This window comes from Lepisma saccharinum, chromosome 8 (assembly GCF_977018435.1).
Source record: "Lepisma saccharinum chromosome 8, izLepSacc3.1, whole genome shotgun sequence".
NCBI lineage: Eukaryota > Metazoa > Arthropoda > Insecta > Zygentoma > Lepismatidae > Lepisma > Lepisma saccharinum.
In genome coordinates, this window is record NC_139236.1 from 65,212,814 (window position 1) to 65,230,710 (window position 17,897).

At 38.0% G+C, this 17,897-nt stretch overlaps 1 protein-coding gene across 1 annotated transcript in view; it reads right to left on the minus strand.

The window, feature by feature from the left end:
• Positions 1–5,791: 5,791 nt before the first annotated feature.
• Positions 5,792–17,897, minus strand: part of LOC145991075 (uncharacterized) — a 122,567-nt gene continuing 110,461 nt past the window's right edge. The window contains exons 10-13 of the mRNA XM_083126796.1: positions 13,641–13,937; positions 11,442–11,635; positions 9,831–10,055; positions 5,792–9,112 (exon numbers count right to left, since the gene is read on the minus strand). Coding sequence (XP_082982922.1) covers positions 6,086–9,112; positions 9,831–10,055; positions 11,442–11,635; positions 13,641–13,937 — 3,743 coding nt within the window. The 3' untranslated portion in view covers positions 5,792–6,085. The remainder of the gene's footprint in view (positions 9,113–9,830; positions 10,056–11,441; positions 11,636–13,640; positions 13,938–17,897) is intronic.

The following is a 17,897-nucleotide window of genomic DNA, read 5'->3' on the forward strand; positions in this document are numbered from 1 at the left end:
GCGCCCATGGACCACAGATTCGTATAGATGACATCAAAACAAACAACTTTTCTTAGTAACATTTTTCTCGTTGGTGCATCATTTCGCCACTACAGTCGTTTAAAAAAGCCCGTTTTGCCGCCTGAATGCTGGCAACCACACACATCATTTGATTGCATTTGTGACGTCATATCCCGTGGTGAAGCGATGCGTTCCAGGGTTGCCAGGCACACACATATTCTGTGAAAAATGACATAGCTACAATCAGCCACATTATGTACCGTAAAACAAAACGAGCAAACACATTCTGTAACTTAACAGTAAGTAAACAAACGATACGAAAAATGGTAGAAAGAAAATAGAATTCAAGTGGAAGTGGTCATATCGAATTTTGTCTCAGCTTACATGTCAAATATTTGCAATCTAGTTACCAAGTTGGCATCTACAATTTAAGCCCCTATCACACGGAACTGGATTTCTAGTTGGAATGCCCTAGTTGGCGATGAACTGACTTTCTAGGTAGAAATTATGGCCGCCTGGCTGACTGCTTGACTGGTTTTGAGGAATAGTACATGTTCTAATTGCTACTAACTTCTTCGACTAGATTCTGTGGAACAGCCAATCAGAGCAAATTTTGGCCATGTGAAGATAATCTGTGAGTTTGCAAAGTAGCCTTTTTTGTCTGTGGTTTCCGAGTGCATACAGCACGAAAGGCATGTTTACAATTGAAAAAGCTAAAATATTCTTCCATACGTGTATAGTAAACGTTGTAAAGTATGCATTTTATCAGCGCCGTTCTTCTCTACCTAAAACCATTTAATACGAAGCGATATTCCTCTCGGTTGAATAGTTATCGTATTTTAAAAGTGTGAAGTGATACGTTGTTTACATCTCGCGCGGCCGCCATTATGGGAACGAAAGACTATCGACAAGTACGGTGTAACAAGTACCGTGTGAGGCGAAAACTAGCAAATGGGTAGCCAGTCCAGCGTCAACTAGAGCGTTCCTACTAGAAATCCAGTTCCGTGTGATAGGGGCTTTAGTCTATCCACTTCGTCCTTCTGATCTACTAGTTGTCTGTGACACACTGAACAGATGACAAAATACTAGAAATGAAAGAACTCAAAATTCCAAAGGTAAGCAACACATAATACAGAGTGTCCGAAAAGTCACGCAACCCGGTGTTTACGACCGTATAACGGAATAGCGAAACGGAATTAGAAGAAACGCTTTCTGCCAAGAGAATGCCCTGTATATTGGGAAAATTTAGAGAGACAAACATATGTAAGAACATGCATGTTTTAATAACAAATAAGCAAAGTGTTGCCAAAGGCGGAAAAAAAATATTTGCAAATCGTGTGTATTGATGCACAGAACTCACTGAGGTAAATTATTGCAACATTTCACAATACCAACGAACAATTTGGATGGCCATCTATTGAATTTGACAGAAAAAGAACTTTGACGAAGTTTCAAAAACATTGCAGAAGGGAATAAATGGGCTGTTCCAAAAATCGATGTTTTCACAATATTACGAGGGACACTGGCAACACTGTTGGTGTCACGTGTCCCTAACAGACGTGTTTCACCTCAGGCTATCACACTAAGTCACTTTTAACGACAAAGGAGAAAGTTGGTTATTCTCGAACATATGCAATAAATTACATACACCTTGCAACCCTGAAATGTGGATATCCCTAAATACTTCTCTTACGCAAGAATATGACGATGTTCGGACATATTCTTCAACAATAAACACTCTTTCCTGTGTAGAATATGGCATTTTAAAAACACACACACGACGTCAGCATAAGTAGACACAATCTGGAATGCCGTTCGCGGCAAACAGCAACCACCTAAGGCAGAGAAAACATAACAATTGATACACTTTCTTCTGAACACACATTTCAGGGTTACAAGGTGTATGTAATTTATTGCATATGTTCGAGAATAACCAACTTTCTCCTTTGTCGTTAAAAGTGACTTAGTGTGATAGCCTGAGGTGAAACACGTCTGTTAGTGACACGTGACACCAACAGTGTTGCCAGTGTCCCTCGTAATATTGTGAAAACATCGATTTTTGGAACAACCCATTTATTCCCTTCTGCAATGTTTTTGAAACTTCGTCAAAGTTCTTTTTCTGTCAAATTCAATAGATGGCCATCCAAATTGTTCGTTGGTAATGTGAAATGTTGCAATAATTTACCTCAGTGAGTTCTGTGCATCAATACACACGATTTGCAAATATTTTTTTTCCGCCTTTTGCAACACTTTACTTATTTGTTATTAAAACATGCATGTTCTTACATATGTTTGTCTCTCTAAATTTTCCCAATATACAGGGCATTCTCTTGGCAGAAAGCGTTTCTTCTAATTCCGTTTCGCTATTCCGTTATACGGTCGTAAACACCGGGTTGCGTGACTTTTCGGACACTCTGTATAATGTATATTCAGGGCATTATGAGGCAAGTGACAAAAATGGTTGAAAATACAGGGATATAAGTAGCAGTAAAACAAGCTCTCCGACGAATGTGTTTATCTACGCACCGGATATACATGTAATAGTTTGCAACTGTGAACAGGGCAGTATATTCGCTACTGATTCATAATTACATTGTTACTGTGGTTGTACGTGTTTTAGCCGTAATGTAACAACGTGAAACTCGGATGCTTTCGTTATAAGCACAAAAATACCAAAATGCATATGGGCACAAACCTGTAGATATCAACGTTGCAACGAGATTTGCAAATATAATTGACATGTAGCTGGGCGTAAACAGCCACGTGTAAGTTGTAAGTCCAATAACATTTATTGTTGTTGATATTTGGCATGTAGGCTGAGACAAAATCCGATATTGACACTTCATTTTGAATACTTTTTTACCATTTCCCATATCGTTGGTTCACTTCCCCCTTCCCTGAGATGACTGCTGATCTTCTGGCTGGTAGGCTATGATGTTCAGTCTACTGGACGCATTTCTCGCTTCGTTTTAAAACTAATAATGTGATTGGTAGTTCGTAATTTTTCACAAAATGTGTGTGTTCCTTGCAACACTGCCGTGCGCTGTTTCGCCGCAGGATATGACGTCACAGATACGATCAAATGCTGTGTTGGGTTGCCAGCATCCAGGCGGCAAAACGGTCTTTTTTGAACGGCTCTAGCGTCGAATCGACGAACCAACGAGAAAAATGTTACTGATAAAAGTTGTTTGTTTTGATGTCCTCTACACGTTTCCGTGGTCCGTGGGCGCCATTAAAATGACACCCTGTATATTATATCGTGCCTAAACATGGCTATGTGTAAGGGTTCACCGGGTTCAAACATCCCCCCATTCGTTTCATAAACGTCCGGAAGGGTAGGAGAGGGTGGCACCTCCATCCCCGCAAAATGAAAGTCAACCAAAAATTACATATTTTATACAAATTACATCAACACATATAATTTCATTTCAGTCACAGTAATATATGTTAATTATTGCAAGGGCGTTGCAGGAACATGATAACTTCAAACTGAAGCAATGTTTTTTGAGGAGACAATATTGTTATAGGGAAAATGTGCATCATTTGCCCTCCCCTCCCCTGGAAAAATACCTTGCTTGTCACTCCCTGGAAAGAATCCTGCGGACGTCCATGATTGGTTTCGTAAACAATATGCATTACTTGCATAATTGCATCAACAGTTGATCAAATCAATATATTATTTGAAATCATTCCGAAAATTTAACTTATGTTTTGGAGGTCTTCCACAGACATAATGGATAATCTTGTTTTCTTCTAGTGTACAATTATGTTATTTTATTTTCATCAGAAAAACTGTTTCAGAATTTATTGTTATAAATAAACTGTAAAATGGCAATAAGTCGTAAAAATTTTAAGAAAGAAAATGCACAGAAATATTTGAAATGAATTGAATAACATAAAATAAAAATCTAAATATACATAATAAGAATGGTAGTGTAATTCTTAATATCATTAGTGTACATAGATATGCACATTGAGATATTGATGAAGTAACATTTTACTAGTTAACATTAGTGAATGATATCCATAATGTTTACAGGAAATTGAACTATTTGTTTCAGATGAGATTCTTAAGATACACACTTAAGGACACACTGTAGACTACAAAGAAGAGGATGGTATGCCCACTCTCATAATTGAAATTTTCATTATTCTAAGTTAAATATAGAGTTGACTGTGCAGGGTTACACAAATATCTGCAAGGGATTTATCTGATAAAATCATATGACAATCTCTTATAACCCTTACATTTTTTTACCCTAATGGTGTAAAAGTATGTTCGGTTGACCATATCCCTAAATTTGACAAAATTGAGCGCAGGTATTTCGTTGTTAAATTTTGAACGTTGAACACTTCAACAGTGATTGAACACTTTTCAATGTTTCAAAATATCCCCAGATTTTCTGGTCTTTCATTTGTAAAATTACCTCAGAACGAGCCATCTTAATTTACTTGTTTCCAAGTTAAATTGATTCATCAGACTTCCTGTACAAAAATCATTGTTTTAAAATGTACTGTACAGTTTGAATTAATGTAACTAATATTTTGTAGTGGTAATACATATTTTGTTTGAGAAAATTTCATTTAAAGAAATCGAAAGTGAAAATCAGTTATATATTCTTCTGAAGCAGATTTCCACCTTAACTTCCAGTCGGTTACTTCTTTAGAAATGTATACTTCCAACATACATACGTATTAGCTTGTAGCTTAACTTCCTTAATCTCTACTTGATCGTATTCCATCGTACATTAATTTTTTTGAACCCACGTCAGTAAACTGTTTGCCAAGAGCATTTATAAAGTGAACTAACGAATACTAAAATACAGTATAATAGATTCATGAATCTGAATACTTCTGGATAGGAGACAATGTTGACAAAATATCTTGTGTTAGTTGTTAAAAACGAGATTCTGTGAACGCCAGCATCAGCATTTTAGGAACCACAAGGAGTACAATTTTTATCGAAGGGATTAGGGGGTACTGCACCCCCTCCAAAAAATATAAAGGAGACAATGCAGTGTTTGAAAAGTTACTTTGTAAAAAGTAACTGAGTTACAGTTACTCATTTTTAAAAGTAACTGAGTTACAGTTACTTATTTTAAGAAGTAACTTAGTTACAGTTACTCATTTTAAAAAGTAACTTAGTTACAGTTACTCATTTTAAAAAGTAACTTAGTTACAGTTACTCATTTTAAAAAGTAACTTAGTTACAGTTACTCATTTTAAAAAGTAACTTAGTTACAGTTACTCATTTTAAAAGGTAACTTAGTTACAGTTACTAGTACTTGAAAACTAACTGGATGTTACTTTTACAGTTACTTTCTGCTGTAGATTTCCATGCAAACAAATTGCACTCAATCAATGATCATAAACCGTAATAAAATAATTGTATGAAGCTTTACATGTTTAAACAAAACAATGCTATGGAAAGGATTTTTTTTTGCTAGCGACCTTTTTCGATTATGTAAACATACTTTCTCATATTTTAGTTTTGTACTATTAGAGTCATTGTTGTCATGAAGTAGTACTTGTAGGTCTTTAATTCATTGGTAACGAAATTGTAATGTTTATAAATTGTTGCATTCTAAGTTGGTTACTGTTTTAAATAGTAAATTTGGTTAAATATTATAAAAAAATTAGAAATTTAAGTATCGATACAAGACATATTTTTTTTACGGGAAGGATACTCAATTCAGTGCACTTGAATATTATGTAAAATTCATGGAGATTTGTGAATTTATCATCTTTGAACGACTGATGTGAAACAGCACCAGAAATGAAACAGGCTAAATACTTTCTAGTAAAACTCAATTTTATTGATTATCTTTTGTGTTCAATATTTACAAAAAACAACAATCTATTAACACTATAGTTTGTACAACAGTCACTCACACATGAACGTTTACTCTCTCATACATACACACGCGCAAATATTTTTTCAGCGCTTTTAATTTACACACTAGGCACTCTTTCTTACCGAATCTTATTTATTATAAATTAATCTTCCTGATAAATGTCTGTTTCATGCCTAGTGCCAATTAATTTAATTATTTAAGTCAATTTTGCTCATTTGATTGACATAGAATTATGAATTAGAAAGCAAACATGATATTACAGAGAGCAAAATCAAAGAGATTCGGACACTTGACGTTGGACTTCCGTTTCCGGCTGATTTAGGTTCGTCGTGATTGTGGTGGTCTCCTTCGTCGTGGCTGTGGTGTCCTGGTTCATGATCCGGGTTGGCTTCCCGCTTTACAACTTTCAATATATCCTCGGAGTGCGTTTCTTGGTCTGCACGTTTGACGTCATCACCATCTACCTTGGCCCATAGGACGCTGTATTCAGTAGTGTTGTCCTGAGTTAATTTGTCTGTCTGTTCTTCGACTGTTTCTTCCTGCTTTTCTGTTTGGGATTCCACGCTTGCGTTGCCTATGGGGGAGACTGTGGTGGTTGTTGGAGCTTCCGGTTCTGTGGTGGTGTTGATCGGTTCCTCCACCTCTTCATCTGTGACTTCGTCGGTCTTCACCTGGCTCTTTTCTTTGGTGAGAAGATAGAATTTTGTTGCCTGGCTTTCTTGTTGTGTCAATTCTTCGTCCTCGTCTTCATCATCCTCGGCTTCTACAAGACGGAAGACTACGGTGCTTTGGGAGTGGGCCAGTTGAGGATTCAGAGGAGGGTACTGCAGGTTGTACTGCCTACGAGGAGGTCCTCTTTGGGGCTGCAACTGAGGGATGTTTCCGGGAACATAATCTGGTACTGGAGGCGGCACTTCTCCCCTGTAAGGTCCAAACTGTGGGTTTTTCCTCACGTCAATGCTAGAAGGTCTTCGGTTTGAGATAGGAATGGATGGTCGAGTTCTGAGAGATGAGGTTAGGGATACATCAATTGGCTTGCCGTCATAACTGATCACCGAGCCTGGCGGCGCAGAGACTTTACGAATAGGCGGGACGTTGTCAGATCTTGCAGAACGATCTGGAAGTATATGGATAGTGTCCACACGCTCGTTTGCAGCAACGGCTATATTCTCGTGAGGAAGATTGCCTTGATAGTGGACGTGAGGCGTCAACGTTGCTCCGTACCTGTAAGGCAGAGATCGGTACTGAAGCCGGTAAGGTAAGGTGTTATGGAACATCGGTCTTCGTATAACTGGACGAGGTCTGAATACTGGGAAAGTATGAGCGAGCTTACCTCCAATGTGGAACTTGTTGGGTTCTATAGTGTTGATATTGTTCAGATTTGCAGGCTGGGTGTTGGGAAGCACGACGCCTTGAGGGATTACTGGAACTACTGGAACTGGCAACTGGACGGTGATGGGCTCCTTCTGGACAGTTGAAGCGGCCTGGGAAGAGTTTTGGGAGTTCCTGTCTAGCGGCGATGGGATGAATATGGGCTCAAGGGTTTCAGGCGGTTGCCCTTCGAACAAATTTTCGCTTGGTTTTTTGGCGACCAGTGCTTCTTGGGGAGGCAGCACGGACTCGCGAACTTCGGACGCTTCGACCTCAAATGCTAATTGCAGTCCGTTGTTCCCTGAGTTCTTGATAGGCCTAAATCCGCCTTCGACGATAACGGACGTTGGGTCGAATCCTGTGTTTATGGCGAGTGGAAGCTTTACTCTGTTAAAACCTTCGTCTCTCTTGCTCTGTATTGTTGGAGGCGGGCGGGGCGTTGGGGGAGGAGTGCTGACGCTAACAGAAACAACATTCGTTGCTTGTTTCGTCTGGAGTTTGGTGGAGAGTGTTGGTTTAGCAGAACTGACCAGTGCTGCCGCCGTTGGCTTCTGGTACGTCACTGGGGGGAAACTTGGATGCGACACTGGTGGGGCTGATGACTGAGCAATTTGATGTAGAGGCTGACTTCTCTGTTGAGTCTGCTGGATTGGGCTTCCCGCGATTATCAAATTGGGTCTGTGAGTCAAGTGATGATGATGATGGGGTACAACTCCTTGAACTTGCAGATGAGGATTGTGAGGGTTTATGGGAGCTCTGAAGGGCTTCTTTCTGTCGTAAATAAGATTCTGTGGGGCGAAGGGTGGTCTGAAGAATGTCGGGTGGAGACGACTAGGCTCTGGTCGCTGAAGAACAAATGGGTGGTGGTGGTGGAAGGGAATTGGGGACGCTGGTCTACGCAGATGATAGGGTACTTGGGAAATTGGTCTCTGAAGTAGGAACTGATCAGGGAACCGGGTTGGAAACCTGTTTGGTATGAGTTGGCCTGGAAGCAATGGCTCGCGAGGTATCGTCTTGAGTGACGTCAGAAGTGGCCTGTTAGTACCCTGTACATTGATATTGCTCACAGTAATTTCCGGAGGAGCCTGGTTGTTATCTGCCGAGTCGTTTTGGGTCTCTTGAGCCGCTTCTTCTTTCTGAGCCGATTCTTCGCGTTTGCTGTCTTCAGTTACCTTAGCGCCATTGTCCTTAGTTGGTTCAGGCTGTGTGGACTCCTGAGGTTCTGGCTTAGGAGATGTTACGATAACCTCCCTCTTCGGTTCCTCTGTGCTAACAGATTGGACCTGCTCAAACTGGTAAGGGAGTTGATTAAACTGCAAGAACTGACTATTCTGTGGAACGGAAAGAACAATATGCTGCCCAGGGACTAAAGTTTGTCCGGGTATAACCTGCTGTCCAGTGAAGTCGATGGTGTAAGAGGATGAGGGTGGAGGAACAGTCTGTATTTCCGGTTCCTTATTTTCTGGAACGTTGACAGGTGTGAAGATCACAGTCGGGCGATCTTGAGGCTGGAGATTGGGAGCCTTTATCTCAGTCAAAATGGGTTCGCTTTGGAAATTCTGATGTGTGTTTGATGGAAGGTTGGGGAACCCTTGGACGAAGGAATCTGGGGGTATTTCTCCAACGAATCCGTTGCTCTCTTGATTCGTTTTGGTATGTTGGTCCTCTTTCCCATAAATGTCAGGCTTCACTCTGGTTGCCACTTGAATGCTGGGTCTGGAAACTAGCCTGTCATCTCCAATATCTTCATCGTCATATGCCTGGTCTTCGTGATGTCTGTTCGGGGTTGTCTTGCTCACAACATGCTCACTGCCGGCGTAGTCGAGACTCTGGTCGCAACGGTCATGGACTTTGATCTTCCAACCAAGATAACGATGAGTGTAGCACTGGAATAAAAAGGCAGTAGCACATAAAAGCGACACATTTACAAGGAAATATTTCCATTATGTGCATTAAAGGTGGTCAACAAAGAGCCATTCGGCCTTTAGGATTAAATCTGTGTAGTAGACATAAATTGAATGGTTCCGAATCATTACAAATGTCTTGATTGGTGAAGAAAAACAAGCTGCAATGCTTTAAATTTAGACAGTAAAAGTAATTGTTAATCTCTAGTCGAAATTGAATGCTTGTAAACCATTTAAAACTGAAGAAAGTTTTCTATGAAGTTTTCTTCAATAATAATATCAAAACAATATTTGTGTAAGAGATAGAATATATCTGAAAATGTACTATTTGCTTGCTTTCAAAGTTAGATCTTGCACTTTTCCCGGACGTTGAAGACATAGAGTAAAAGCTGAGATCAATATTTTCTGACTCAATATTTTAGCCCAACTCTTAGGATACGTTAGTTGCTAAGAATTCACACGGTTATACAAATTTAGTTCTAAAAATATATTCACTTGCACTCCTCACACAATACTGTTTAAAATTAACTTCCAGGTTTCTTCAAGTACCATGATTTTTAAATTTAACAATACATTTTCTCACTTGACAGATATATATCCACACTGTGGTTTAAATTTAACTTTGCGATCATTTACTTGATAGTTAGTATTAGGTTACTTCACAATAAATAATATTTTCTCAAGAGCTTGAAATCCGAACCTGATAATAAACTGTATCTGGAGTATTCTCATCTGGAGTCCACTGTATGATCCCAGCTTCTCCGTCGTCGCATTCCAAAGTGAGCGTCCTCTGGTATGCTCCAAATGAGTCGAAGCTATCCGCTGGATAGTCGGGATTTGGAGTCCAGTTACAGAGACGACCTGTTCCTGTAGGGAAAGTGTTGCCTTGACGGTCCGATCTTACTCCAGCAAACACACGTACATTCTGCAAAAGATACAATCAATTTTTAACAACTTATTGGAAATACCTTTATATACATTACTATCGCATACATTAGTCTGTGGCTTTAAAGATCTTCATTCTTCATTTTGGACCTAACAGTTTTCAAGCTTTATTGTTGCCCGTGGATTTTCTAAAGATGTATATGGCGCACACCAATGCAACCGATAGTACCATTCTTGATAGTACTGACAGGAACTTCAACCGTACGTATGTATCTAGTACCAGATCGGAAATGAGGAACTGCACATGTTGCAAGGGGCGTTACAAAGATGTCGATGATCCATATTACGAATTAATAGAACGTGGTAAACACCGATTTCTAGAAGACAATCACAAGAACTTTAACAGGAAAGGGCCACGACGACCATACTTTGCCTACTTTGTTTGTTATTTTGCGACTTCATGTTGACAAATACGTAGTTGGACAATAGACTTTAACGATCTGGTATTACAGGTGGTTTTAACCAATGTAATCCTTCTAGCTTGTGGTAATATTATATTGATTGAATTAGTTGTTTATATATATCAGACAACAATACAGTAAACCCTCGTTAACCCGAATTCCAAGAGACCGAAAAATCAAGAGTTCGTGTTAAAAAAAATCGTGCTAACCGGGGACTCAAATTTTATTGTTGCAATACAATTCTTTCTACACATTAACCATTTACAATACGTAACACACAACTGAATTCGTTGGTTAAATAGGTATAAGCTCATTGTTGACGTGATGATCGCGATTGTCGAGCAATTGCACCCAAGTTTTATTCTTGATGTTACTCGTACTGGCTATGTTTTAAAGAATAGAAAAGCACATTGTTGATCTGAATTCGTTTGTTACAATACTGTATAAGTTGATTGTTGACAAGATGATAGAGATTGTTGAGCGATTTCTTACATACGTAGTAGAGGAACGACAGAGGAACAGAAAAAAATTATGAAAAACTTTGGAAGTTCGTGTTAAATGAGATCTAATGACGCAACGGACTAAAAAACAGTTCGTAATTCGTGGTAACCGAAATTCGCGTTAACCGATAAAACTTTCTATAAGATATAATACATCCCTGCCGGGACCAACATTTTGTTCATGTTAACCGAGTGTTCGTCTTAAGCGAGTTTGTGTTAACGAGGGTTTACTGTTATAAATTTATAAAACTATGGGTATCTCACTAAGCATAGCAGCTCTAGAGAGTTTAGACTTGATGGATATTGAAAATATAGATTTTCTTCCTCTCAATCTACCTTTGTTTAAAACTGAATTTTCATGTAGGCCTACAAAGGTAGAATCACTTGATCTCAAGAAAATTAGTTACTAACTCCCGTCTAAAACCTATTATAATTAAAGAAACACAAGGTTAACCACATTCTTACCGCCCTCTCTTCAGCAGACTTATATTCATAACCTCCAACGGCATCATCTGTAATGTAGAACGGGTGGTATCTGGCTGGGACGTTAGGATCGCTTCCTCCTTCTACCACAAAGGTGTACGTCTTTCCTCGGACGACATTGATCTCAGGAATCAACAGCCCGTTGATGTACCAAGAAATGCCCCATCCCACATGACCTGGAAACATTCAGTACATATTAATTAAAATGGTAGCTTCTCTTGAGAGTGGGGCAATAAATTTAAGTAGTATGGTTCTCGTTGAGATTCTTTAATGATTTTGGCACTGTAAACTGAAAGAAAAGTAACGATACAGCATACTTTTTAAAGATATGGAAAACTTAAAAGAAAGCAATAAAAGCATAAAATTTGTGTTTTGTACATTTCTGTATGCTTGTTTCAAACATTGTGTGTTTCTAAATTTCGTAAAAAATGTAGTGGTTTGTTTCACTCAATATATTATTTAAAAAATTAAAACGTTTGCTTCAAATGAAAATTATTCACAGAAAGGAAACCAAGAGAATGACATAGGTGAATTGACATAGGTGGGCCCATGAGGCACGTTTACGGGATTTTTCGTGTGACGTTCGTTGGAGGTTCTCACAAATTGGAAAGAAACGCCTGTTCTAGAGTGTTTGTCGTCCAAATCAGGCTTTCCAGAGAAAATTAAATATAATTGCAAAGAAAAACATACCAGCATTATTTTAATGCTTTTCAGAATATCAAAGATCTGCACATGTCGTCAATTAGGCTAGTTCAAATTTTGTACAATATCAATCTTTTAAGAAAAGAGCGAAGACAGGAAGAAACTCTATGTACAGTGGGATCTATGAGTACTACCGTGCAAATTGTCCATGACTATTTTCATTAATTTTTCTCTTACATCCTATGTGTTTTTAAGCGATGGATTTTTATGTATGGTGGTGTAGAAGTTGTAAACAGCTTATTTTGAATTATCTTTAAATTCTTGAAGCTCTTATTGGGTCACATAAAGTGCACGAACATGGTGATGGACAATTTGCACGGTAGTACTCATGGATCCCACTGTACACTATATATAACTCTATAATGAGTTGTTACGATAACTTTGATTTGGAAGTCGTAGGATGAAAAATTTTCAAAAAAATACCTATAAGTTATTATTTATAGACGAAGTAATATTGAAAAAAATGCCTGTAACTTTACTTGAAATATTTAACTGTAGGCTTGAAACTTATCTTAATCACAAAACGTCACACTACTTCGATAATTGACACAGGCCAAGCAAGGCCGCCTGCAGGAATTTTTCTAGTTAGGGGGGGGGGGGGGCAGCAGCAGTACTTAAAGTGGTGGAAACATGGGGTAATGCTTTCCTTCAGCTATGAGAATTCTCATGAAGCATCCCCATCACTAGGATAATTTCCATATGCACTTAATCTGCTGTCTTTCACGGCACCCTTCATCCATTTTTTCACGCTAGATTTTCACAATTTGAAATATATGAATTCTTCCCAGATATCTCGGGGAACACCATTAAGCCTTGTTTCCATGATTATGAAAAACTAAATATGCTGACCAAGGCAGTAATTTATTTTATTAAAAACATAAACTAAACGTAACGTTTCAACCTTCTAGCAAGGTCTTCTTCAGACTCTGTATCAAGTACTTGATACAGAGTCTGAAGAAGACCTTGCTAGAAGGTTGAAACGTTACGTTTAGTTTATGTTTTTAATAAAATAAATTACTGCCTTGGTCAGCATATTTAGTTTTTCATCTCGGGGAAGCGCAAAAGTGCCCCCTCTGCCATTGAGCCCAATGTTTGGTGGTTTAAACTATATAATCCTGAAACTACGGGAATAAAACACAGTTAAGTCATATTATACTTTCATTTACAGCTACTTGTAACTTTGTTAGGCTATCTCTGGCCTCATCTGCCAAGATGTCAGTTCTTACATTGGCCATAAACTGATGAATTTTCCGTTGTAGAATGTTAGAAGCTATAAATACAAGTAAGATGCAGTAGGAAACCTAAAGAATTATAAAGAAATAAGATTGCAAAAATTCTGAAAAATGACTAACAAGCCAAGATGAAAATGGAACAACGTTTTCTGGTGAAGAGAAAGGAACTACTATTGTGGTCAGCGCCATCTTCACGTTCCTGAAATAAAAATGGCTTCTCGTCAACTGACTGTGATCAAGATGTTACCTGTGATTGCTGGATATCCTCGTTTGCCACCTGTGGGACCCATCTGAGCGTAGAACACGCCATCTTCCGGCTCGTAGCATGGTATGGGTGGTATATACCAGGGATCTGCCTTTGGAGCTGGTTTCGGAGTGGCCCTCTGCCTAGCTGGCGCCACGGTCGTGGTGGGAGACTTCAAGGCTTCGTGCTGGGGTTCCTCAACTTCCTCGTCCTCGCTTGGGACACCTCCACCAAGCGGGTCGTTCTCCGGTACGGGACAATTCCACTCAGGAGAGCGGCCGAAATCGATTATCACATCAGCTGCAATGAACAAAACCGTAGATTATTTTATGTGTTAACATCGGCGGCTCCAAGATTAATCATCTAGGACTGCTGAGAAGGTGCGATGTTGAAAGTAAAGAAGAAATTAAACGTACATGTGTGCCTTAGCCACTACATCAAATATCAATCAACTATTAGTAGGCTTTGATGAAAATATGTCAATGAAACTGAAAATTACCAGTGGATTGATTCAGTGACGAAGCTGAAAATTTACCGATGCCGATGTAGCTACTCACCGATAATTTTTGGAACCGATACCGATGCCGATATTTAACGATTCCGATACATAATATTATTAAACAGAAATGGGATGTTATTTTCAGCATGACAAAAATAAATTTGCTATGTACATTTCTATTGCTCAAGAGATGCGAATGTACATTTGCATCTACAAATGGTGGTTATGTGAACCTTTAAGAACATGGATTCTCAAGAGATTTAACTTTAGTACACAAGCAGTTCTTTGAAATGCAAAATGAATTCCTGTTCTTAATGTTGGCAATTTACTGCTGCCAGATTCAACTTCAGAAATACGAGATTTGGAAGCACTTCAGGAAGTAACCTACTTCTTCTCTTATCGCAAATCTGTTCAGCAACACTGAACACTCAATCAATGAATACTGATGTAGCAGTATTTTCTCAGCACTTGCTTCAGGTTTGAATACTCATTTTTGAATTTCCAATACAACAGCAGATCCTGGTTCAGCAATGTACTGTTTTATTTCCGATTTATTGTTAGGTTGATTCTCTGAATGAGAGTTTGCAATAATTTCATTACAAAAACTCTACAATAATGATGAATCATAACCTAATTGTCAATAAATCTTACAAAACTAGAATATAAAACTTATTAGAAGGTAAAACCCTAGTATAATCTTTACCGGTTTAAATATCGGATTTTTGCCGATGCCGGTACCGAAGCCGATATGTCAATTTCTGCCGATTTTCATACATCTGTAATCGGCTTCGGCACATCCCTACATTTATGTTTACTGTTTTGTCCACAACAACAACATGCACATAGAAATAAATGCGACTTCTCTTTCAGATTATTATTAATAGCTTGCTTGTAATATACATTAATTGTGGTCTCCGATACCTAACATTCTACGCTCATTATGAAGACATGATTTTCATAAATCATAAGATAAATGACACTAAAAGAAGAACTGATTTGTTTCAACCAAACAAAACACGTTTGGTTAAGGTTTTTTTGGTAACTGTAAACAAAAATAATAGTAGTATTTACTACATTTTGTAATTTTTGAACAAATAACTACAGGGTGTCCCAAAAGTCAGTTTCCCCTAAGAGAGAACAAAATTATGATACATGTAGTAAGGAGATGTGCATTTATTGCTGAAGAAAGGTACGAGAACACAATCTACCAGTCTCTACCCAGATAACGCCAATGCTTAACATCGTTCCTGGTGGAGCTCTTAATAACACTTTAAATTTAGTTCTTAGAATTATATATAAAGTTTCTCTCAGGGGAAACTGACTTTTGGGCCACCCTGTACAAGCAAAATTTGCCCGATTACTAAAGAGCCTTTAATACTGGTCAATATATTGTTGTATCACCTGTTTAAACAAATGTTTTGTAGTCAGAAACTATTTTTTGGTTAATCTAAACTTTTTTTCTCTGTAAAGAGTTGACAGTATATTCGGTTGAAAATAAGTTTGGAAAAAGGGGTGCTGAAGGGGGTGCGGAAGAAAATTAAGGGGTGCGCAAGCACCCTTTTCACCCCCTGTGTTTAAAAAATGACCAGAAACGTTAATTTGAGCTAATTAGTAAGATCACTCAACAGGAATAGATAAAAAGAATCTTATTTTCATTGAAATTTATTGGTATAGGCACCAAATCCTATAAAACCACACTTGAAAATATGAAGCAGTGTTTGGAAGTAACTAGTTATTTGTAACGCAGTTAAAAGTAAGAGGAATTATAAACTGTAACTAGCAATAGCGGCGATTGGGTACCAAAACTGAGGGTAGGGGGCAAGGACAGTTTACTTTTTTTTTTTAGTAGACACGGCTTAGCATTAAGAAACCACAGTGCGAGAACAAAAGGGGGGGACTGCCCTCCCCACGTCCCCCATAATCGCAACCAGTGGTAACTAGCTATTAAAAGCAAATATCTGTAAATGTAACAGATTACTTTTTTGCAATGGGAAGTAACGTTTTGAAATGTCACTTTTACAGCGACTTGAAAATTTGTAACGTATGTGAACAGCTAAATTTGGCAACGCTGCGTCTTCACTGGATGCTAAGGTGAAAGGATTTTAATAGAATCACCTGAAATAATAAAGCTAGGCTTTATTGCATGCACAATTTAGAACATCCACGCTTTATTGCAATTCAGCATGTCCAATTGCACTTGAATACCTCAGTGTTTTGTTCCATGTTATTTTTGTTGTAGTAATATTAACAGGATGACACATAGGAGCATATTTATTTTATTGCTATTAATGATCACTTATTGTGTGTAATTTGCTTGCAAAAAAAATTCAGCAGAAAGTAACTGTAATAGTTACTGACAGTTATATTTTCAAGTATCATTAAGTTTAACCAAGTAACTTTCCGAACACTGATATGAAGTTATTACTTGCATCGACGGTTCATTAGCATTTGGGAAAAGGATCTGAAATAGCCATGCCAGTTATGACTTCATTGGAACAAAATGGGCCAATAAGGTATCAGCATATAATAAAAACATCATGATATTACAGTAGAAAAATATATATCCTAAGGTCAGTGACTTTCTAGATATTTACTGCCTATAACTGGTTAAATCCTCCCCCCCCCAACTTTTCAAGATAATAACTGTCGCCTTTGAAGGATTTTATCTTATGTTGATCTTAGGTGATATTGATGAGAACCTTTTGACATTTGCGACAAAAGCAACATTACGAAAGTTTATCACCACAGTGAAGTGGGTCATTCACAAGCTACTGTGGGAATGTGAATTTGATTTCTCAGATAGGTTACATACATGTGCGGGAAATATTACAAGAAACCTTTATTTTTAAGATAACACCTTTTTCGGTGTCCGGTAAAAATGGCAAAGGAAAAAATGGCAACGGAAAGAATGGCCAAGTAAAAATTGCAAACGGAAAAAAATGGCAAAAGTAAAAATGGAAAACGGAAAAAATGGCAAGAGTAAAAATGGCAAACGGAAAAAATGGCAAGAGTTAAAATGGCAAACGGAAAAAATGGCAAAAGTAAAAATGACAAACGGAAAAAATGGCAAGAGTTAAAATGGCAAACGGAAAAAATGGCAAGAGTTAAAATGGCAAACGGAAAAAAAGGCAAAAGTAAAAATGGCAAACGGAAAAAATGGCAAGAGTTAAAATGGCAAACGAAAAAAATGGCAAGAGTTAAAATGGCAAACGGAAAAAAAGGCAAAAGTAAAAATGGCAAACGGAAAAAATGGCAAGAGTTAAAATGGCAAACGGAAAAAAAGGCAAAAGTAAAAATGGCAAACGGAAAAAATGGCAAGAGTAAAAATGGCAAACGGAAAAAATGGCAAGAGTTAAAATGGCAAACGGAAAAAATGGCAAAAGTAAAAATGGCAAACGGAAAAAATGTCAAGAGTTAAAATGGCAAACGAAAAAAATGGCAAGAGTTAAAATGGCAAACGGAAAAAAAGGCAAAAGTAAAAATGGCAAACGGAAAAAATGGCAAGAGTTAAAATGGCAAACAGAAAAAATGGCAAGAGTTAAAATGGCAAACGGAAAAAAAAGGCAAAAGTAAAAATGGCAAACGGAAAAAATGGCAAGAGTAAAAATGGCAAACGGAAAAAATGGCAAGAGTTAAAATGGCAAACGGAAAAAAAGGCAAAAGTAAAAATGGCAAACGGAAAAATGGCAAGAGTAAAAATGGCAAACGGAAAAAATGGCAAGAGTTAAAATGGCAAACGGAAAAAATGGCAAAAGTAAAAA